The 24,560-nt window shown below is 39.9% G+C and overlaps 1 protein-coding gene across 4 annotated transcripts in view; it reads left to right on the top strand.

The window, feature by feature from the left end:
* Positions 1 to 13,174, top strand: part of ARHGEF28 (Rho guanine nucleotide exchange factor 28) — a 309,233-nt gene extending 296,059 nt beyond the window's left edge. For all 4 annotated transcript variants that reach the window (XM_036886062.2, XM_036886063.2, XM_057494358.1 and 1 more), the window contains one exon: positions 12,036 to 13,174. In XM_036886062.2, coding sequence (XP_036741957.2) covers positions 12,036 to 12,199 — 164 coding nt within the window. In that variant the 3' untranslated portion in view covers positions 12,200 to 13,174. The remainder of the gene's footprint in view (positions 1 to 12,035) is intronic.
* The last annotated feature ends 11,386 nt before the right edge of the window (positions 13,175 to 24,560 follow it).

The raw sequence follows: 24,560 nt of genomic DNA, 5'->3' as shown, positions 1-24,560 counted from the left end.
CTCAGTTGGCTAAGAGTGGGGTCATTCCAGGCAGACAAAAAAAGGGTGACACAGCCCCTTCTCACCCTGTTCCTGGAACTCTCATTTCAGAGCAGCAATATCAGCAGACAAAGCCAAGTATTCAGAGTAATAGTCAGTCATAGAAAGGACCTAGTCACCAGTAGCTGATGAACTTACCTCCTCAAGTTCCCAACAGTGCCATTCCAGCCTCACAACTACCCTCCCAGTGCACCACCCCACTGCCTTGAGTCACCTGCACAAACTCAGACTTCAGCCAAACTGAAACTCTCCTTTCTTACAGCATCCAGCTTTTTCTTCCTTTTGCGAAGTGGTAGCCCCCGCCTGTAATCCCTGCACGTGAGGCCGGCTCTCCTTATTGACATCCTGGTCTGTCTGCAAGGCTCAGTTCAGGTGCCGCCTCTTCTCTGGCATCTGGCCTGGCCACCACGTGCGGAGGCCTGCTCTCTGAGGGTCTCTGAAGGGGTGCCTGACTGCGGACAGGCTCCGCCAGCCGCCGAGCAGGATGGCCTGCCTTTCTCGTGGTTGTCTGTCTGCCGCTTCCCACTCGGAGAGCTCCAGCCTTCCTCAGGGCCGTGGGCTGGTGGGCCTCGGCGGTCTGCAGGAGCCAGGGCCGCGGGTCCCCGGGGAATAGCTGAGGCTGCTCTTCATGATTCTGGCTCTTGGCAGCTGATGACATCAGAGAGAAGTTAAATTGTGTTGTAGGGCTGTGGCTCCTTCTAGAGAAGAGTTGTTTACAGAAGAAAGGCCTAAAAGGATGAGGACAGAGTGTAAACTTGGGAATTCATGACACCTGGTAGGTAAAGGGAACTTAGCTTTCTTTAGGCTCCAGTGTTAGTCACAGGTCACATATCAGGAAGCACAAATATATGACATTTGTGTGCATAAGACGAAGTAAGTTCCTATATGGAGAAGTGGCTCCAAGGAGTTGAGCAGTTTATCCTGTGGTGTATATGTTCTCTTTTGATGGCTATTTTGGTAAAGTTCTAATTTTGCATCTTCTGCAAACTGCTACTTTTCTAATGGTACAATTTCTAAAAATATTTAAGTTGAATTTCCAGAAACATAACATAGTTATCTTTACTCTGATAACAAATGTTAAAAGATTAAAGAACACATATATTCTATATATTATATAGTACTTCTACAATTATAATCATTTTGAGTGGCATAAACTTAAAGAAGCAGTCAGATATTTCAGAGTTTGGTTTCTTGGCAAAAGTTATTTCAAACAAATAAGAGTTACAAAAAATAATATAACTTTTAAAAAGAAAAAATTTCATTGCTCTAAAAACCATAAACACCAATTTCTTAGAACAGAAAAGGCATGTAAATTCTTTGACATCTCATAATTTTATAGTTGATCAAGAGAAAAATACAATCTTTTTTAGGCATTTAAAGAATTGGATGCCAACTTTTTTTCAAATTCTGGTAAAAACATAATTATTAAGAAGTAGGTAGAACTAATTAGCTTGGGTGTGTTTTGATCTAATTGCTTGCCTTCTGGTTTAAAGAAAAACACTGCATCTTTTATGCTTGAGAATTTTAACAGCTGCTTTTTCTTGTACTGCATCAGTAGGGAGTATAGCAACATTAAAATCCCTAGGCTGGTTTCCTGCATTATTCACCTGGCAGAGGAATCCAGTTCTTCTCTCAGCAAAACAAGAGGTATAACTCTTTCAGCAGTAGGGTCACACAACAGGCAATTTCCAGAAAGTCAGCTTTATTGGCATGGCACTTAGAAGTCCCTGGTCTCTACATCCTTCAGAGCAACTCAGTGCCATGAAAATACTCCCATCCTTGTAGCTGGAGAACTACATGTCATCTAATTCAGCCCACCCTTAAAAAATTATCCCTGCTTCTTACCAGGGACTCTAAGATTTGAATATATTATTTTGATCTAGAAAATGAACTTGACATTTTTTTGCTTACCTGAATGTATTATGGACAATTTCAACATATACAAAATAAAATAGAAAGTATAGCAACCACTCATGTACCATCACTCAACTCCAGCTTCAAAAATTTAGAAACTTATGGTCAGTCAGGTTTTGTCTAGACTCCTGTTCTCTCCTGCCCCAGTATTATTTTGAAGCAATATCTAAAAAATCACATAAAAACATTTATTGATCCATAACATTTCAGCTTAAAAGATAAGACTCTCTTTTTAAAGCTATCACACCAAAAAAATTACCAAAAACCTGTAAAATCAACATCTAGTTAGTATTCAAATTTCTAATAGTTTCATTAAAGTGTGTACTTTTTTAGCCTTTTTTTTTTGATTCAGGATCCAAATAAAATCCACATATTGCAATTGTTTGCTGTGTATTTCAATGATTTTTTAATTAAAAAATTTATGAAAAATTTCAAACTTACAGAAAAGTATAGAAAATATGTATCAGGCATGCATTTAACAAATGTTAACATTTTCCCACATTTACTCAGATATCTCCTTGCCTTTTTTAAGAAATGTTATAGATATGAAGTCCCTCCCCCTTATCTTTTTTCTTAGAGTTAACCAATATCCTATAGTACATATCATTTCCACAGTATGTTTTTATGCTATCACTACACATATCTATCCATAAATAATATTTTTTGTTCTTAATACTTAAATAACCTGCCCTTCTGCCTTCTTTCTCTCCATATATATGTGTCTTTTGGCAACTTATTTTCTTCACTCAATGTGCATATTCATACATGTAGTCCAAACAGTTCATATTAAACATCCGTATAATATTCCATTATATGAATAAATAGCATATTCATTACCCTACTAAGGAACAATTAGAACATTCCAATATTTTTCCTATTACAATTGGTTCTAAGTATCCTTTTATGTACATCTCCTGCACATGAATGAGAGTTTATTTAGATAATACCCCTCAAATTTGTGAATATATCTTTGGTTTTGCTATTATTGAGCTCTCTCTAAAGTTGTATTAATATTATAGAAGCAATATACAAGAGTTCCAATTCCTACAGATCCTTCCCAACACTTAATGTTGTTAAGCTTTAAAATTTTTGCCAGCATCATGGATATGAAATGGAAACTCATTCTTTCTATCTGAACCTTCCTAATTACCAGTGTGATTTAGTACCTTTTTAAAATTTATTAGCTTTTCAGGTTCCTTCTCTGTGAATTGCTTGTTCATAAAGGCAGTTTGGGATTTTCTAATGGATTTTGGAATTTCAGAAGTGTCCACTCTTAATTATACATACACATTGATTCTTTTTTAAATGAGCTCAATATATTCTTTACTTTCAGAGGAATCATAGTTGGAGTTATATGTGGACACTTTAAGACTGGAAAAGGACATGGGAACTGAGCTCTCTCAAGATGGAGAAAAATCAACTGTATAGGAAGAAGCCATTTGAAATAATGTGATCAATTCTGCTCTATTGAGACATTAACCATATGCCTTATTTTGTTACTTGCTTACTTTTTGTCTGCCTCCCACTGTTTTCCTCCAAAGCTCCTATATCTCTCTCAATAAGTGATAGATATTTTATGCATGCTCCATGCGTCCACTACCTATCAGCTTTATATTCCTTCCTGGAACTTCCCTGCAGGATGCTCTGTCATCCCGACCTGCTGTGCTCTTGCTCTCCGGACCTGCTGTGTAGCTGTCCCCTGAGGCATCCCTTCACATCTTTCCTGTGTTGGACCCTATGTCCTCAGTCCCATTCTTTCTCTTTTATGGCATGTTCCTTTATTTGGTGGAGCACCTCTTCTAACTTTCTTAAGAAGAGGTGTAATGAAAGCAAATTTTTTCCAAATTAGTGGAAATGTCCTCATTTCATTTATTTGTTTTTGCTACTTTACACTTGGTTTTTAAAACATATCTGGGCTTAGAATTCTAGATAAAAAATTATTTGTCTTCAGAGTTTCAAAAAGTTTGATTCTTCTACTTCCCAGGGTTGCTGTTGGAAAGTCTGATGCCATTTTGATTCCTAATCCTTTGCTTGTGACTTGTTCTGGCTTATTAGAGGCCTTTAGAATTACCTTTTTTTTACTTCTTCTTGGATGACTTTTATAATATACCTTTGTGTGGGCTTTTGTTGAAATCATTTTTATGATTATTCTTAAGTCTTTTTCAATCAGAAATATATTTTGTTCGATCCTGGTAAATATTCTTTAAAACATTGCTTCTCTTAGTTTTATCTAACTGGTACTGTTTATGGCTATAATTTGGATCCTCTGATTTTTCCGGGGGTTTTTTTTCCCCCTTTTTCCACTTTATGTTTTCTGCATTCTGAAAAATTTTCATCTTCTGGACCACCTCCTAGTCCATCGATGAAAAAAAAATTTGGCTAGTGTTTTATAATTCCCAAGAGGATTTTTCTTGTTCTCTTATAGTTCCTATTTTATGGGATCTTGTTCTTGTTTTGTGATTGAAATGCCTTTTAAATATCTTTTTAAAGATATCAGTTATGGTTCTTGAAGCTTTCTTCAGCTTCCTGTGTCCCCGAGTTGTATTCTGTTTTCAAGTTAAGTTTGTCTCTGTGTGTTTGAAGTGCTCTCTCATATTTCATGGCATACCTACCATTGTGCATTGGTGTGAGGATTGAATTGAATATTTGATTCAAGGTCAAATATTGTTAGTGATTTTAAAGAATCTTGACTACATTTTCAGTTTGATTCTGTTGAAAAGGCAAGGATTATACTAAGTGAAACTTTAAGGTACTTTCCAAACGTAAGAATTCCAAATGGTGATTCCCACAACTCTAATAAGAGCAGATGGAATTTTTGAATCAGGTATTCACTAATTCATTCATTTGACAGTATATATTGACAGCTATGAACTGAAATTTATTTTGGTATTATGAGACTAGATGTACTACCTTTATTTCCTATTTCTTAAATGTTACTTTTTAGTTTTAAGTAAACTCAAAAGGCTAACAAATAGGAATCCAAATTCCAAGAGAACCGTATCAACTCATTGCCATGGATAAATACACCCAGGATATAAAATAAGATCTTTTCGGAATCATACTTCACTTAGGAGTTGTTAGATTTTCTAGGCAAGAGTAAAGATCATTCCTGAATCTCTCACTTTTTATGGGTAGCTATAAACTCAGATGAACCTCATCTACTTTATGGAATAGGTTCATACAAATTGTGTATCTTTCTAAATAGATATAAATCCACATGCAGCATTGCCAATGATTTGTCATACAGTTGCATTAAAATTGATCTAAATACACTTGGCATCCAGAGAAGGCTTCTAATTTATTGCCACAGTGTTTCATTTATATCAGATATATAGAAGCTAGGCTGTTGGGATAACAGAATACTTTGTAATGTTATGGCCCAAATACATGGAAGGTTATGGGCTTTAAAAAATGTATCATGGAGCATTTCAAAAAAGGCAAAAGTAGAAAGAATCATTTAGTGAACTCTCAGCTTTAATGATTACCAGCACATGCCAATCCTTGTTCATAAATGCCCTCTTCTATCTCTTCTCATGTCAAATTATCTTAAAGCAAACCCAGGCTATCTTATCATTTCATCCAAAAATACTTTAGTATCATTCTCGAAAAGATATGGACTCCTTTTTTTTTAATGTCACCATAATATCGTTGTTACACCTAAAGAAAATTTAACAATTTTTACTTAAAAATCATACTGTCAGGACTTGAATTTCTCTCAGTTTTTTCCTTGGTTTCCTTGAATTGGTGTCCAAATAATTTCATATATTGCATCTGGTTTGTATATCTAAGTCTCTTTTAATCTAAAGTTCCCCTGCCATTACAAAAAAAAGTCTTATAATTTGTTGAAAACACATTTTCTTTTTCTGCAAAAGATTTTTTATCTGAAACTTTCCTATATTCTGGGTTTTGCTGATTGTATCCCTATAGTGTCATTTAATATATTCTTCTCCTCCTATGTTTTCTGTAAACTGGTTGTAGGGAATAGATATTTGGATACATGCTTTATTTTTTGATATGAAAAAATCTTCACAGATGGTGGTATGTATTTCCTATACTGTATATGTTACAGGTTTCCTATTGCAGCTCATCAGGAGCTTTACCACATCTATTTCTCTTTTTGTGATGTTAAGATTGATCTGTGAGTTCAGATATTGCCAATTTGATCCATCCATGATAAAGTTCCCCATCAGCTTTTACTCTTAATGATTTTAGCAGCCACCAGTGATTATTTCCTGGTTCTGCTATAGACATACATGTACATGGTTAAGAGCTTTTGAATTTGGAAAACCTTATCTATTTCTAGCTTCCCACCCCTGATTTATTCTGGCATCTTAGTCGTGTATTTCTGTTTCCTTGCCTCTAATAAATTTATCATTCTCTAGTACATACTATTTCCCAAAGTATGTTAACATGGGACACAATACCGCAAAGTACACAGTGAGAAAAATCTCCCTGAGTTTGGGGGTGTCACATACTGTTTTTCCCCCTGTGAGATTTATAATACAGTTGAGCCTACTAAAGTTCTAAGGAATCTGTCAATAAAGAAACAATTTATGCAGAGTTTCATCAACTTAGTTGAGGACTGTATTCTTTTATCATTAATACCTGTTAGTATCCCCCTGATGTGAAGGTCAAGGCTTCTTAACACTGGCACCTTGTGGGGGAGAAAGGAGAGTGTGAGAGCAAATCAAAGTTCAGTCAACAGAGATAATGAACGTGTCATAACATTGCTTATCAGCGTATTGACTGCTTCCATGGCCGTTTCTTCTCAGTGTTACCTATATAACTGACATAGATTATTCCAAACGTGTTGATTATTGAAGGAAAATAGAGTCCAACTCTACAAGTCACAACTTCACAAGAATTAGACACAGTTTGCTTTCTGACATTACAAATGTACACATGCATACCGCACACATCCCAGAGCGCACTTCAACTATTTCTGTTGGTGCAGGAGAACTAGTGCAGGGAACCATGACACGAATTGAGATGGTTGGCTTCAGATATCATCACCAGGTTTGTGTTCATGCCAGAGGCTCATGTCCTGTTTGTGGCTCACTATGGAAATGGAGTTGGCAAAATTGGGACACAGACCAATTTTCCATTGCTCTGAAGATACGTTGAGCTCTGTACAATAAGTGTTTTGCATTACAAGGAAAATGCCGTGCGTTAATGCTCCTGAGAAAAAGCAGTGATTGCCAGTAATGCCATCAGGAAATGATTTTTTAAATGTTTCACAGTATGAGCATGAATCGATCATTAATAGGGAATACAAGTTATTTTGCAGACTTGGAACGAGAATGAAAAACATTCTTTTGAGGCAGAGTTATTCTAGGAAAGTGTGAATTTTGATTTGAGGAACATGCACAAGGGACATAGTAATAAGAACACTTCATTAAAACAAACAAGAACAGAGCCCAGACCTAGAAGACACGATGCTCTGTGAGTTTTGTTGGGGAGAATGGAAAGGGGTAAGGCATGGGGAGGGCTGCACACGGCGTCGCCAGTGACACACTTTTTTCAGCCTTGAGCAGCTGGATGCTTAGCCATGGGTACACCGCTGACCTGAATTCAGACCTTGGTGGTTGATGTTTACAGTAAAAGTTTAACTGCTGTTTTTAAATGTAAATAAAGCTTTTGTTTAAAAATCATGATTTAAAATGTGTTTTGGAAAATCCAGAAAAAGGCAGACTTTGTTAATTAAAGATGATAAACAACCCTTTCTGACTTGTCACAAACCTGTTCTTTATGACAAGTTTCTTAAGTTTGCTCGTCATAAAAGAGGGGGATCAAGCACAGATTTTGTCTGAAGACATTGTCTTGCATTCATTAAGTAGCTTTCCAAATACTATCTTTTGAGGATTGCTTGTGGGCTCAACGTAAATGTATTTTTGATAAGATTGAAGGTAGACCAGTGGGACACATACCTGGAAATTACCCTAGAACATTTAAAATGCAACTTATATTTGTATTTTTTTGAGCATAAAGCAGTTGAAAAATTCATTTGGTTTTTGCACTTCTAGGATATTATTTGGTCAATTACTGAGCCAAAACACAGATGTAAAAATCCTCATACAGTATAAAAAAGTTTAGAGGTCTGAATGATGATTTCAGTTTAATCCTTCATGAACTGAAGCCCAGAGAAGGGAAATGACTTGCTCAAGGTTACATTTTACCCTGTGATTTAAGAGATTTCATTCACTCCACAGTTTAGGAGGCATTCTATTCATTTTTAATATGGTTTATGGCATTTTACACCTGGAGTTTATAGTCTGGACTTGAAAATAACCAGTTATCCAGTTAGCTCCAAAGACTAATAGTGATGGTGAGCCAATGGCAGGGAGCTTGATTTTACTTCCTGCAATGGTCAGTTTTTCAGGAGCTGATTTCTATAGTTGTATGTCATTCAGACCTGATTTTCTTCCCTATAGTTTGAAATTCCAACAACAGGTGAGAAGAAAAAAGTGTGAAAATGCTAATGCCAATGTCAACCAACAGGTTGCAACTAAGGGCTAAAAAAGGGCAATTTAGGGAATGTCTCTGGGTATCAGTGCACCATGCAGCTCATGTCCCTTGGTAACAGGGTAGCATTTTTGCCCCACACTGGCAAGAAAAAGGGAATAATACCAGCCAAAATGTAGATACTTAAAATTTTTTTAAATGTCATTAGTGGGTCTAAGGGAATTTCTTGTGAATGATGAAGTTTTAGGGTATTAATAAATATTCAGGAAAACAGAAAAAAAAATCCCTGAACCAAGATTCTTCTCCACTTGGTTTAGCTAGGCCTTTCAGGCTTTCATGTGTTTATAGCTTTTTGTACTTATTGTAAGGTTAATAATGTTCACTCTGTTCAGTTTCCACAGGTTTGGTAAGGCTTAAATTATTTCATGTCAACTAGGAGGGAAAGTTGTGTTGAGACATTAGATTGAAAAATTCTTTATAGTTTGAAGTTTTGTTTTGTTACAATAGCATTTCATTTTTAGTTAACCAAATTATGATTTCATTAATATTTCTTTGCTTATTAAAAAAAGGTATTCCATCTGTATGGTAGCAATTTACTGGCATTTTGATCACAAAACTGGATGAATAATTAGTCCTCAAGCCTTCTGCTTTCTGAATCAGCAAGGTTTAATTTTAACAAATGTTTTTTTCAGTTTAGGTTTCTATGTGATGATCATACCCTCTAGGGTAACAAGTGCGGAAAAAGGTGGTTGACCTTGAGATGTATGCAATTCAGCTGTACTGGAGTTCTTTCAGGGTTGAAATGGAATAATAAAATCAGAAAGCACGGAACGGTTTCTAATTTCAAAGACAGGCTGTCTGACCTTGCCTGAACAGTTCAGGTAGAAATCAAGAGGGAACAAGGAGAAGGAAATTAAGTTCCCCTCTGGGTGACACACAACCACCACAACCTCTACTAACACATTTGGGATTACGATGTGGGCCATTCAGTTTAGGGTCCAGCAAGCTCTCACCTGGAGATGTTTTTCTCCTGTATTTTTGTTATTTTTAAAAGTTCTTATTAAACTTGTATACCCCCTTACACACACACACACACACACACACACACACACACACACACACACACGAATACAACTTTACCCCCTCACCCCCACATCCCCCACCCCCCACCACAGCCACTTATTCATTCTTGGTTCTCTATCTCCCTGAACTAGAGCCTACAATTTAATTTAAGAAAGAAGAATTCTAATACATGTTGGGTTCTTTGGCTCTATTTGGACAAGTCTTCTCTTGAAATCAGGGAAGGGACTTCCCAGATACATAGACTCACTAGTGTTTGGATTCTTGTTTCAAACCGCAGAGGAAGGAAACTTAAATGGATTAAGGGCTTCCATTAAGCCTAATTGCCACAGGCACCAGTCAGCAGTCACCTCCCAACCACCTCATTCAATGAATGATTATTCATTCAATCCCTTGTAGTATTTCTTGTGCCCTGGCTGGACAGCCTTTCTGTTGGCTAAGAGGCCGCACTGCAGTGGCTTAGTGCTGAACTGGTCTCCAACCTGCCAGCATCTGCTGAATGGAAGTTCTGATGCATGTTTAAAAATAAACGTCAGTAATTTAACTGGGAATATTTGTTTTTAGTGGTGAAATGGCTTTAGTCATTCAATGGCTGGGAAAAAGAATTGAAAGCAGGAAAGTGTGTTGTGACCACAGACAGGCCTCTTTTGTCTCCCAGTGTGATAAAGCAGGATGGAGAATATTCTAGGTTGATTTGTATTGCCCTGATAGTGAAATCACCAATTGGGGTGTTTCGTGTTTACCTGATTAACTTCCTCATTTTATTATAATTGCTTTTGAGGAGCCCAGAAAGTTTTTCTTTTTCTTGTTTCTTTTTTTGGTTAAGTGACTCTTCAAATGTGGTGCTTGGGGAGAATAAGTCTTAACATCCAGGGGTCCTAAATGCAGCATAGATGTTCAGCTGTTTCCGGCACACTTGCACAGATGAGCAAGTGCCAAGGGTCCTCTGAGTTCAAAACTAGATTACTTCCTGGTTGCGTGATGTCGGGCAAGGAATTTAACTAGCTTGAGCTTTAGTGTCCCGGTCTGTAAGTTGTGAGTTACAGCATTTTGGGCCTTGAAGAGATGATGACTGTAAGAGACCTGAAGCACCCCTGTGCTCAGAGAAGGCACTCTCTACGTGGTGGTGGGTAGGAGCCTCCTCACGGCTTATATTTTCAGCAGTTAGTTGGTTCCTGTATTTGAAGTGCAGGATTGGGATTGGGATCAGTAGAATCAAGTCACCACAATCCAAATGGATTTTTTTGTGTCCCTTTGGCATCTAGAGTCAGGGATGGCCCAAACCTTTAAAGGAGCAGAGCTGTGGAGTGCAGCCTTACCACCCCTTCCCTCCCCTCCCTGGGGGACTTGCTCAGCTTCAGAGGCCCAGGTCAGCCCCTCCAGGTGACTTGTGTTCACTTCTGCAGCCTGTCTGCCCCTCTTCCATTGGCCCTGCAGCCAACTGGAAGAAGTGATGAAAGGAGGTATAGCAAAGGGGGCCACATCCCTGAAGACGGAGTTTTGTGAGACATTTTGCTCTTCGTTCCTGCCAGGCCTTGCTTCCTACCTTCTCTACAACCAAAGACCCTTGTCTGGAGAGCAAAAGTCACAGCATTTTTGTCATTAAAATGTCAGCAGTTATATGTACCCTCTATCTAAATAATAGAGGCTTGGAATAAAATGTGGCAAGGATTACAATGACTTCTTAATGAGTGAAAAAAGAGCAGGTAGGCCTCAGGGCTATACATCTTCACTACCTGGGTTTCCATGGATACTCTGCTTTTTGCTCCCACTAAAGCTGATTTTTTGTAATTTTGCCTTATAGCTGAGCCTCAGGTAGGGTGGTTAATGGATACAAATGTGGAAAAAATGGTTTGTAGCAAGAGTCTTTCTTTTCTTCAAATCAAAACCCCCTCACTTCCCCTTTAAACCATATATCAAAGGGTTTTACCAGGGAAAGACTATGCCTTACCGTTGCTAGGTAACCAGAAAAGAGCAAATGCAGTCACAGTTGATATTGGGATGATTTTCCCTAGGAACCTGGTCACTCTTGCTAGTCATTGGTGTACTGTTAATAGATTGGCATACTGGTGAGGCTGGAGGGTCTCAATTCTTCAAGTCCTTTCTCCCCACCCCTTGCCCACATCAGTAAAATACCTGATACATTATTGGAGTCTAATAGTTTATTGCACATAACTAGAACATACACTGTATTTCTAAGACCTTGAAACCTATTTTTAAAAATAAAGGAGACCCTCAGCAGTAGCCATGCTCCAACAGCAGCAAATGCTGATGCATCTATTTATTTGACCCTCCCCTAGGAGTGTTCGTAAAGGTTGTTCTTAGCCGCAAGAGACATTTTCACACACAACCAAACATGCCTTAATGATATTGGGTAACTCATCAGATACCCCTTTGGTTCCTTTCTCCCTGGACTTCCCCATCTGGTGGACTGTGTGGGCCCTGGGCTCCCCAGTCTTAGAGAGCTCTGGGTCCATGCGTCAGCCGCCTGCCTGGTCTCAGGCTGGCTCTTCTGTGACTGTGCTGTCTTTCTCTTGCAGATTTGGACATCTGTCAGACTGAGTTCTCATCCCTCCATGATTCAAATCCACTTGGCCCTCAGCTACCCATGTTTACAGCAGAAGCAGAGCTAAATCTACAGACAGTCACCAGACAAGATGGGGAAAGTGGAGATGGAGCTGAAGAAAACATTGTTTACCTCTAATTGCATTGTCGTTATTTTCCAAAACAAAACAAAACTGGCATTTTGGGGAGATTTTTTTTTTCCTTTCCCAATGTGTGTGTGACTGTCCACATCCAAATTGATTTAAGATATTTATATATCTTTAATATTCCATGCAAGTTCATTTTGGGGGCATGAGTCTAATAATTAAATTATTGAGCTGCAGCTCTGTTTGTATAATCATTAACTTATCACACCTAATTTCAGATTCTGGAGGAGAAATCAACTGGAGTAAACAGAAATATTTTCAAAGTTGTTATGACTGTACAGTAAAAGTCTGTATTGCATTTTCTGCTGGATTATCTGGTTTTCGAAATGCCTTTTAGGATCTAGATGACACAATTTGGATGGAAGGAGTGATATTTGTGATGGGCAAATGTTCATGATCACCCCAGCTGATTATAAGAGTGGCCACAGTGCCCCAGAGGGCAGAGAAAGATGTGGGAAAGGCCTTTTCTTGACCAGTTTTTAACCTGCTGATTTCTCTTTGGGACATCAGTGGGTCACTCCTGATAGTGCTCTGTCACAGTCACCATGCTACCAGGGGTCCTGGCTGGGCCTGAGCTTTGACCTGGAAGCCACTCTGACATGGACACAGTCTGGACTCTGGAACCCGGGCCACTGCTCGGCAGATGCACTTTCTTGGTCGTAATGCTTTCAAGCTACAGTTCAGCATCTTTCAACACAGCCCAGAGGCAACGCTCCAGCAAGTCAATTTCGATGTAAATATTGAAACTCCAGGAGAGCCCTTGCTTTTCTCTGCCAGCCCTGGGAGCCACAACTACCATTCACTAGAAGGATCTCTGCCCTGGACAAAACTGCTCTCTTGGCAAAGTTTGCTGCTTGCTAAGTGTTTTTCCACAAAGGAAAACCAGCACATTCTGCCTTTAGAGGAGTATGGGTGCCTGTATGGAAAAATAAACCAGGAAATGTTTTCAGCTTGTTCTTCAGAAATAACTTGTATTTGTTTTGATCAATGTCAAAAATATCTTTTACCTCACTATTTTACTTGGAAATTTTAATATTGTGTAGGACCATAGTAAAACACACTCTCCCCTTATTGAAAGTGAAAGTAAAGGAAGAGCACTAAATTCACCCAGAATTGCAGCATTTAACAGGAGAGAGCTGTAATTAGAAGGGGAAAGAAATTCACCCAGATTTCACTGTCTGTTTTCCTATTTAAAGTTGCTAGTTGAATACCTACTTTAGGGGTACTTTTTTGGGGGGGCACTCTTTCTGACTCTTGCTGTTTCTTGCCATTTTGGTCACAATCACATTAAGAGCTTCAGAGACTCATCTTCACACAATGGATATAGCTTATTAAAACTTTAGTCAATCACTTCACTTCTAAGCTGAACTCCTAAATTATAAGATGCATCTTTCATTCCTGAAAGCATCTAGAGAGAAAAATCTACTTTCCTTCTCTCTTCTACAAAGTCTAGAATCCTACAGCCCTTGACTAAAAAGCTTATAGATATTTTATTCTAAATCCTTTTTTCAATAACTACAAATATCTACTCTTCCCCTTTTTCCTGACAGTGGATATGGAACCATCCATATGTGAAAATATGTAAAGACATTCAAAATCCCCATGGAGTTCTTAAAAAATACTTAATGTTAACTTGGTTTTCAAGCCCTGAAAACAGAGTCCTTGTGTAGCCACCCAGGGGGGAAGTCTTAGCATCTTTTCAGATACCTATGTTCATAGGTTCCTCTTGGTAATTTTCTTATTTAATATTATGAATCTTCAACTGAATATAATGTCTCAAAGCTTTATAAGTTCTTCCTCTCCACTTTGTCCTATGTAATGAGCTCAGATCTCAACAGAGGTCACTTTGTGGCTCCAACAGAAATTCACTAATCTCAAGAGATCACCCTAATTCCCAGCATTATAAATAAGTTTCCTCCAAAAGATCTACTTTTCACGCTAACTGAAGAGCTTAAAGGAAAACCATGCATTCTTTTAGAGATTTGTTGTGGAAAGAAAAGCAACAGTTATACTCTGTCCCTCCCAGGTTGCATGAATTTATGTGCCATCTCATTTATAGTCCAGGCTACTCTGTATTTTCTCAGGACTGTATAATTCCTGGAGTCATGCAACACTTTCCAGCCCACTCATAATCAGGGTCCTGTTCATTCAGAAAAGAGTGAAAACACTAGCAGCCGTGGTGATGGTGGGGTGTGTGTAAGAGTGGTGCAAGGTGAAGGTGAGCATAATTATATCATAGGACAACACAGAAGTAAAAAAGGAATATGTATTCCTTCCTGTAACCTAGGACCACATTTCAAACTCAGAATCAACCTGAGGTTTTTAAGTATCTACCATCTCTGCCTTTCTCATTGACAGTATGGATTCTGGAGCCAGGTCTTCTTACTGTGTGTTCTTGGGGTGTCACTTTACCTCTTTAGGTCTGTTTCCTCATTCATAAAACAAGGATGATTACTTTACAAAATTGTGAGAATTAATTGATTAATATATGCAATATCCTCAGAATAGAGCCTGGGGCATATTAGTCAATATATGTACATATTATATCATTAGAAAAACTTTTAATCATTGCTCAGTCAGGTTCTACTAGTCCTAGACCTAGTCAGATTGTACCTTCAGAGCTGGAAACAGTGAATAAGGAAGCCAAATGCCTAGAGTGGGCTACTTCCTGAGCCTGGTTTAAGGTTTCCTAAGGTTAACTTTCAAAGTATTTACATCTCTAAACCTCCACTTATTCAATAAACATTCATTGACTGCCAAAGGCCAAACAAAGGCTATTAGGAACAAAATAAAGATGACTAAGCCTGCAAGTTCTTGGAGAAATCAAACACAGGAACAGATATGGGGAAGTACAGGTTGCTATGAGAGCTCATAGGAAGAGCAATACGTGGAATGGAGGGAGTTGTCTTAAAGCAGAAGCCAGAGGCTTGAAGGGTGAGTGGAAGGTCAGAGGTTCAGGAAATCTGAGGTGGGGAAATCTAAGCAAGGAGGTAAACCCAATCAAAAGTCCTGAGACTATAAACAAAAATATGAGACCCTGGAACACACATTTGGAGGTACTACAGAAAAAGTTCCTCCCTCCCCTCTAGGGTAAGATGTCCAGTGAGAACATTTATTTTTGCCTCTTTCAGGGATTCTCTTACCAGTCCTGGGGAAACAAATGTCTCCCCCAACATCTTCCAACTTGGTAACTGATGAGGCTCCATGACAAGCCAGACTATGGAGGAATACGCCCCCTCCTAATCCCCTCAGCCTTCCACACCCACGTCCACCGTGAAGCAACTGGGTTCCAGTCAAACGGTCAGTTGGATATCTGCCTACTTGATCCCAGGCCACAGGGACCCGAGAGGAAGGGGGACTGTGGCACTGCCTGAAGGTGCTTGTTGGCACAGGGGGGTCCACAAGGTGATGACTTACATGAGTCAAAACAGAGTTTTAAGTGGGGGAAAAAGAAAGAAAAAGGACAGACTCACTTTGCTCTTCTGCTTTCTTCTTTTCATTAAGTTTTTTTCCTGCAGTTTTATCTTGTTCTTTCATTTGGGACATACTCCTCTTGTTTCTGGTCTTTGGTGAAACAGTCACCTCTCCCAGTCTTGAAGGAGTGGCCTCATGTAGGAGATGGACCTTATCTCATTCTACCTTGCCCTAGCTTTTCTTTTCTCTCAAACCTTTGTGATTGTCCAAGCAGCCTATTAGCCTATTTTATTTTTAGTGGCTCCCAGTAGTTAAGGGTGTGCCCAGACCTGTCAGTGTCCACGGGGCGGGGGCGGGGGGGGGGGGCGAGGATCTCAGCACCTAGATTCAGGCTGACAGGGAGCCAGACCCTCAGGCAGCAGCTTTTAAAGTATGCAAATATATACAGTCCTATGGGAATGCAAGCAGAAGCCCTGAATGCTAGGAGAAAAGCAAGGAGGTGTCTCCTGGGAGACAGAGAAATCAGGGCTCCAGACCAGGATATGAACTCCCTTCTGGGAGACACTGTTGAGCCGCTGCAAGGCAGAGGGAGAGGAAAGATGCTGTCCACAGCCTACATTCCCTGAGGCTCCCTCTGTAGGGTCTCTAAATGGGTGCCAAACCTGAAGCCTGCTCCTCAGGCCAAAGGTCCTGGATGAGCAAACAGGCCTCTTTCATGGTTGGTGGGGCAGGACGGGTCAGGCTGCTGTCTGTGCAGCACCCTGGGTGGTGGCCTGCCAAGAACTGTCCCTCCAGTTATTACAGTCGTGTGGGACCCAGGAACACAAGCACCCTGGTCACCAGAGCCCGGTGATCAGGGGGCATCCCCCCAGCTGCTGCTGAAAAAAACAGGGCATCAGACGTGTAAAAGCCCCCCTCCTGGACGCAGGTGCTGTGGAGCGCGGCACAGGGAAAGCACAACGATGGCTCCTGCCTGGGGATGGTAAAGACGCTCACTCTGAGCAAAAAAAAAAAAAAAAAAAATGCGCCTGCCACCTTCAGTGAGACAGCGGGAGAGCGTGAAAATGGCGACGTCCCCCACTCCGCCCTGGAGAGTCTCTCCCCAGGCTCCGGCCCCTCAGCCAACCTGGAAGATTAGCCAATGAATCTCCCATGAAGTCCGGCGCTTTCCAAGGGCTCTTCTGCGCGGGCTCCAGGGCGAGCGACCTGCGCCTTGGGCCCTTTGAGAGCCGCCTGTCAGTTCCTCACATGTCCTTGAGTCTCCAGGACGTGAGCCCTGGCTTTTCAAAGCCAGGTGTTCTGAGGGCTCACCTCTCGGTGCAGGTCTTAAAAGCCGAGGTCTGGGCGGGGGCACGAACCCCTGGCTCCTCAGGGAGAAGCTAGGCTCTGTGAGCTCTCTCCTGGCGGCCGGGGCGCCAGCGCGGGGAGTTCTCGGCGTCTGGCGCCGCTTCCACCCGCGGCAAGGTCGTATTTGCCGATGGGAAGCAGCTGCTGAGCTCGTGTCAGGCATCCTTCAGAGGAAATTGTTCCGTATGCAGCCATGGAACCGGTGTGTCCTTGGGAAGAGGTAAGTTCGGAATCCTCACATGTTGCCATCTTGGAGAGCCCCCTACTTTATTTTCATCTTCAACTTTGATTCCACCTCTCCCACCCCATCTTAATCTACCCCTTAAGGCTCTGTGGAGAATGGAAAAGAAAAAACAATTTTTTTTAAGGAGTAGAGGGGACACATGGCAGATTCCAGAAGGATCTTGTAAATGACTAACACCAAGAGTTTACCATGTTCTTCCTTGACTGTCTCTCACGCACAGATCTCCCTCCACCAAGGGCGAGAGAGGCAGTAAAAAGATATGGAAAGATATGAAAAAAAGATAAGGAAAAATCCAGCAGATCTGGGCTCTGCTTAACTGAAACCCCCCAGGGCCACAGGATTGCCCAGCACCAGAGGGCACCATTGGCCTCGGGTGGAGTGGTGCTCCAGAGACCCATTCTCGGGGAGTCCAGTGTCAGTGGGCTCTTGAAGTTGTACAATCCTGCAGCCTTGCTTCTGAGCTCAGTTTGCTTATCTGTGAAGGGGGATAATAGCTTTGCCTTGCAGGGCTGTTTTGAAAACTAAATGAATCAAGCCCAGTACAGTATATTCTACGCAGTAACCACTTTAAAAATGATGGTGATGATTATATGCTGGTGACAGGGGTAAGGGGCATGCTAGAGAACTAAAATAGCTGGGGCATCATGACCAGCTTTTCACAGCCCATTTGACGTCCAAGATCAAAGCCTGCTGTGATGCTGCACTCACAGTTCGAGCTTCATGATACTTAGGGAAGGAGGGGATGAGGGGATGAACAAGAGTTTGGAAGTCTGAAATCAAAGAGGCAACAGAACTAGACCTAGAACCCTGATCCTGTTTCCATTCCATTTCTTTGTCTCTGGCTTGTGAGTTCAAAGCAATCACTTCAACTTGATGACTGAATATCGTTTTGGGTGAAGTAACTCGAAGGGGGACCATGTTTCAATAGTTTTGTAGAAGCTTTATGGCTGAGAAACTTCAACATGCCATTAATTGAATCCTAGTTGTCTGCCTACTAATAAAACTCTTTGAAAAGCAGTCAGTTGGAGATACTGCCTCAGCCAAGAGTCTTATACAGACAATTGCCTGAAGACAAAGAATGATTTTGGTGAGGAAGTAGGGTTATATTTGGCTTATTTCACTAGATCCGGTAGTTACCTTAAGAGAACTGGCCCTTATGGTTTCAAGAGTTCCCAACCCCCACTTCCCCCAATGTCCCTTCTTTTTTTCATAGGCCCAGGAAACCCCACAGGCCCCTGGCTCAACTTAGCCTGTCCCTGGGCAATCTGGGGATAAGTTGTCTCCAGGGCCAATGTCCCCAGACACCACAGAGTTCCAGTCACTAGAGAAGGTTTGGGAAGGTCCTCTCCTTGTTCAGAGGCAAAGCTTTTTGTCTCATTTCATATCATAAAAGGGATCTGCTTTGTTTACTAAAATACATTTTTACTTACCCAAGAGTTTGTTTACCATCTTTTCTTCTCCCTCAGCTCCTTTTGGGTTGTTTGCCTATTCAAAGAAGGAAGCAATGAAGGGGGAAGGATCTAGAACTTGGATGAATGGTTTCCTTCTTGTTGGCACCCAAATTAAACATTTATTGATGGAAGCTGGTATGGACTGAAATGCCATTTGTGGGTAAATACCTGGCTTCATTTTTCCATGCTCTTTTTACTATTACTACCCCACCCTGGAACACCATGTATAATATCTGAGTAGGCTTTCTGGGTAGTTATCAGTGCTTATTTTTATAGTCTGTAATATAACAGTTTCAAATATAAACACAAACATAGCCAGGATCTGTACAGGCTACAGAGCTAAAACAGACTCTCAGAAATGTGCTTGACATTTCCCTTGACAGCATTCATGGCCTCCTTGGAAAGCCTTAGTCTCCCGCCGCTGCTGGTGAGCTCTAATTTGGGGAAGAAGGTGGCAGATGCCAGCAAAAGACAATAGGCTTTTAATTAAGTTCTGTAGAACCAGAAGCTCAGGAAGCACTCCTCCTGATGAGTTTCTTTTTAACACTTGAATTTTGTCTAACTGCCCTACAAACAATGACTGTATGCTCCCTCTGGATAACTGTGGTCATTAAACTTCTGCAGCATAGGAATTTCTTGCAATATAAGGGTAGTAATGGGATTTTTTTTTGCAATACCTTGAAAAATGAGTGTTAACTTGTATTCCTGGTTTGAGGCAGTTGATTTTATGATGGTGATACTGAATGTGATCTCATAACTTGGTCTCTTCATGCTAATACCCTCCATGCAAATTTTCCACTATATCCAACACTGAATTAATGTAAACATATTTTGGTAATGGCCATATTTTGAGTCACTCATTTAGAGGAAGATTTTCAAAGGCAGAGACTGAGCCTGTTAAGTATTGTTGCTATGGAGACTTTGTGAGGGTTGGATTAATTAAGGCCTGAACAGATGTTATGAAGGGTGCAGAATGCACTGTTTTCTGCTAGTAATTAAAGAGGGTACATGTGTATGTGAGACAGGAGAAAAAATAGAGACAGAGAGAAAGCAGTCAGGCAGATAGATGTGCTTAGTTCTGGACATGTAATGTTTCCTCCACTAAAATTAACTGTTGATAACCTGCTGACACTACTTTGTTTTCTCCTCCACCCATGCCAGACAGAATAATTGTTTGAAATGGCCAAGCTGTCCATTCATTCTTCCTTTTTTGCTCTGATTTATAAGAGGCATAGGAATATGCAAAAACATGTCCTCAGATCAGTGGGTTCAAACAACCCATCTATCTGTACACTTAAAAATCAACCTGGACTAGGTAAGTGGTTTAAACTACCTAGCAGTGAGGCTAAATTCGTGACAGGGGCTATATTAATTGTCCAACTAATTTGTCCAAGTACCTACCAGTGGTATTGTCATCAATGAACTGGCAGCTAAGAAAGAGATTGACTGCCCAATGTCATGGAAATGCCTTCAAGATCAGAAAGTAAATGAAGCGTCAATCTAGTTAAGGTTTAATTTGGAGGATATTTGATTGTATTTGTTTGAACTATTCTGTTGATTTTTAAAACTCCATATTTCAATTTTTTTTTTGAGAGCGCATCTCTCATATTTATTGATCAAAAGGTTGTTAAGAACAATAAAATTCTGTATAGGGGACTCAATGCACAATCACTAATCAACCCCAAGCCTAATTCTCAACAGTCTCCAATCTTCTGAAGCAAAACGAACAAGTTCTTACATGGTGAACAAATTCTTACATAGTGAATAAGTTCTTACATGGTGAACAGTGCAAGGGCAGTCATCACAGAAACTTTCAGTTTTGATCACGCATTATGAACTATAAACAATCAGGTCAAATATGAATATTCATTTGATTTTTATACTTGATTTATATGTGAATCCCACATTTCTCCCTTATTATTATTATTATTGTTATTATTTTTAATAAAATGCTGAAGTGGTAGGTAGATGCAAGATAAAGGTAGAAAACATAGTTTAGTGCTGTAAGGGGGCAAATGTAGATGATCAGGTGTGTGCCTGTAGACTAAGTATTAATCCAAGCTAGACAAGGGCAACAAAACATCCACGGATGCAGAAGAAGATTTCTCTCAAAACAGGGGGGTTGAGGTTCTAAGCCTCACCTCTGTTGATCCCCAATTTCTCACCTGATGGCCCCCCCTGCGACTGTGCCTGTCTTAGGTTGTTCCTCCCTTGAGGAATCTTACCCGTCTCTGGCTAACCAGTCATCTTCCGGGGCCATACAGGGAAATGTAAAGTTGGTAAGTGAGAGAGAAGCAATATTCTTTGAAAAGGTTAGCTTTTTACTTCTTTGCTGATTTATGCCCTGTGGCTTTTATGCCCAGCATTTGTCTTGAGGTATCTTTACCACTTGGAAGAATTATGATACTCGGTAATTTCGTTATGAGGCACGAATTCTACTTAAGGGTTGTAATTAGGAAGGAAGAAGAAAAACTATAGAAGTAGCAGATGGAAGAAAACATGGGAAGATTGATTATTTCTTTGACATATCTTCTTGTAGAGTAACATAAGCATGTATAGGTTTTAAACTAGTGATTAAATTGTGCACACACATTAACATAATAGGAATACAGCTACATAACCAAAGCAGACCTACAATTACCAGCCATCTCCAGTGAAACCAAGAAAACCAGTTATGCACCCTAGGCATTTGTGAAAACTTACCAATGATATGATGGATATTGTCTAACTGAATTTGAATATTTTGAGAAAAATCAGACAAATTAAAACAACACATTCCTGGGAACTGTTCACATCCCATATGTTCTTTTAACAGTAGATAGTCTATAGTCGCAAAACTTTGGAGTGCTGCAACTTGCACTTCTCCTAATTCTTGGTTGAGTTCCAACAGTATAGATCCAGTCAAATTTGTTGTTTTACTGTATGCACAGGCCAGCTTAGATATCTCCTTCTTCATTCCAATGGCAAGTCCAGGAACCGGTGGAATGAATGCAGCTACAACTGCAACAGCACCAGGATCTTTGCTGAAGTTTTTTGATGATCATCTTCTGGAATGACTCTTCCAGAGAATGTTGATGTTGGAAGTTCTTCTTCATATTGTATCTTAATTCGTTTTCTGGGTAGCCAAATTAGGCTTCGATCCTCTATAAACACAAACAAACCCCCTGCCCACACTTTGATATGCCCTTTATATCATTGTTAAGAACTTACTGGAGATCATCACACAGGAATTGCTTTTTTTTTTTTTAAGAGAAAGGAATATTATCAGAAAAATGTACTTCCATAGCTGATCATCTGACCCCCTTTAAATGATCAAAATTAAGGATATTTAAAGCATGCATTAATCGTTACAGTTAGTTTTATCCTATCAGGGAGTAATCCCCCTTTTCTTTCTTTTATTTGTTATAATTAATCTACAATTACATGAAGAATATTATATTTACTAGGCTCTCCCCTATACCAGGTCCCCTCCACAAACCCCTTTACAATCACTGTCCATCAGCATTGCAAAATGTTGTAGAATCACTACTTGTCTTCTCTGTGTTGTACAGCCCTCCCCTTTCTCCCCCCCTTTCATAATACCCCCCTTCTTCTCCCCCCCCTTATCCCTCCCTACCCACCCATCCTCCCCAGTCCCTTTCCCTTTGGTACCTGTTAGTCCATTCTTGGGTTCTGTGATTCTGCTGCTGTTTTGTTCCTTCAGTTTTTCCTTTGTTCTTATACTCCACAGATGAGTGAAATCATTTGGTATTTCTCTTTCTCTGCCTGGCTTATTTCACTGAGCATAATTCCCTCTAGCTACATCCATGTTGTTGCAAATGGTAGGATTTGTTTTCTTCTTATGGCTGAGTAATATTCCATTGTGTATATGTACCACTTCTTCTTTATCCATTCATCTACTGATGGACACTTAGGTTGCTTCCAATTCTTGGCTATTGTAAATAGTGTTGCAATAAACATAGGGGTGCATCTGTCTTTTTCAAACTGGGCTGCTGCATTCTTAGGGTAAATTCCTAGAAGTGGAATTCCTGGGTCAAATGGTAAGTCTCTTTTGAGCATTTTGAGGCACCTCCATACTGCTTTCCACAATGGTTGAACTAATTTACATTCCCATCAGCAGTGTAGGAGGGTTCCCCTTTCTCCACAACCTGGCCAACATTTGTTGTTGTTTGTCTTTTGGATGGCAGCCATCGATACTGGTGTGAGGTGATACCTTGTTGTGGTTTTAATTTGCATTTCTCTGATAATTAGCGATGTGGAGCATCTTTTCATGTGTCTGTTGGCCATCTGTATTTCTTTTTCGGAGAACTGTCTGTTCAGTTCCTCTGCCCATTTTTTAATTGGATTATTTGTTTTTTGTTTGTTGAGGTGAGTGAGCTCTTTATATATTTTGGATGTCAACCCTTTGTCGGATCTGTCATTTACAAATATATTCTCCCATACTGTAGGGTTCCTTTTTGTTCTATTGATGGTGTCCTTTGCTGTACAGAAGCTTTTTAGCTTAATATAGTCCCACTTGTTCATTTTTGCTGTTGTTTTCCTTGCCCGGGGAGATATGTTCAAGAAGAGGTCACTCATGTTTATGTCTAAGAGGTTTTTGCCTATGTTTTTTTCTAAGAGTTTTATGGTTTCATGACTTACATTCAGGTCTTTGATCCATTTTGAATTTACTTTTTTGTATGGGGTTATACAATGGTCCAGTTTCATTCTCCTACATGTAGCTGTCCAGTTTTGCCAGCACCATCTATTGAAGAGACTGTCATTTTGCCATTGTATGACCATGGCTCCTTTATCAAATATTAATTGACCATATATGTTTGGGTTAATGTCTGGAGTCTCTAATCTGTTCCACTGGTCTGTGGCTCTGTTCTTGTGCCAGTACCAAATTGTCTTGATTACTATGGCTTTGTAGTAGAGCTTGAAGTTGGGGAGTGAGATCCCCCCTACTTTATTCTTCTTTCTCAGGATTGCTTTGGCTATTCGGGGTCTTTGGTGTTTCCATATGAATTTTTGAATTATTTGTTCCAGTTCATTGAAGAATGTTGCTGGTAGTTTCATAGGGATTGCATCAAATCTGTATATTGCTTTGGGCAGGATGGCCATTTTGACGATATTAATTCTTCCTAGCCACGAGCATGGGATGAGTTTCCATCTGTTAGTGTCCCCTTTAATTTCTCTTAAGAGTGACTTGTAGTTTTCAGAGTATAAGTCTTTCACTTCTTTGGTTAGGTTTATTCCTAGGTATTTTATTCTTTTTGATACAGTTGTGAATGGAATTGTTTTCCTGATTTCTCATTCTGTTGGTTCATTGTTAGTATATAGGAAAGCCACAGATTTCTGTTTGTTGATTTTGTATCCTGCAACTTTGCTGTATTCCGATATCAGTTCTAGTAGTTTGGAGTGGAGTCTTTAGGGATTTTTATGTACAATATCATGTCATCTGCAAATAGTGACAGTTTAACTTCTTCTTTACCAATCTGGATCCTTGTATTTCTTTGTTTTGTCTGATTGCCATGGCTAGGACCTCTAGTACTATGTTAAATAACAGTGGGGAGAGTGGGCATCCCTTTATTGTTCCCAATCTCAGAGGAAAAGCTTTCAGCTTCTCTCTGTTCAGTATAATGTTGGCTGTGGGTTTATGATATATGGCCTTTATTATGTTGAGGTACTTGCTCTATTCCCATTTTGCTGAGAGTTTTTATCATGAATGGATGTTGAACTTTGTCAAATGCTTTTTCAGCATCTATGGAGATGATCATGTGGTTTTTGTCTTTCTTTTTGTTGATGTGGTGGATGATGTTGATGGATTTTCGAATGTTGTACCATCCTTGCATCCCTGGGATGAATCCCACTTGGTCATGGTGTATGATCCTTTTGATATATTTTTGAATTCAGTTT

This window comes from Manis pentadactyla, chromosome 2, assembly GCF_030020395.1.
Source record: "Manis pentadactyla isolate mManPen7 chromosome 2, mManPen7.hap1, whole genome shotgun sequence".
Classification (NCBI taxonomy): domain Eukaryota; kingdom Metazoa; phylum Chordata; class Mammalia; order Pholidota; family Manidae; genus Manis; species Manis pentadactyla.
Note: the sequence above shows the minus strand (reverse complement) of the source record. Positions and strands in the feature narration are given on the sequence as shown.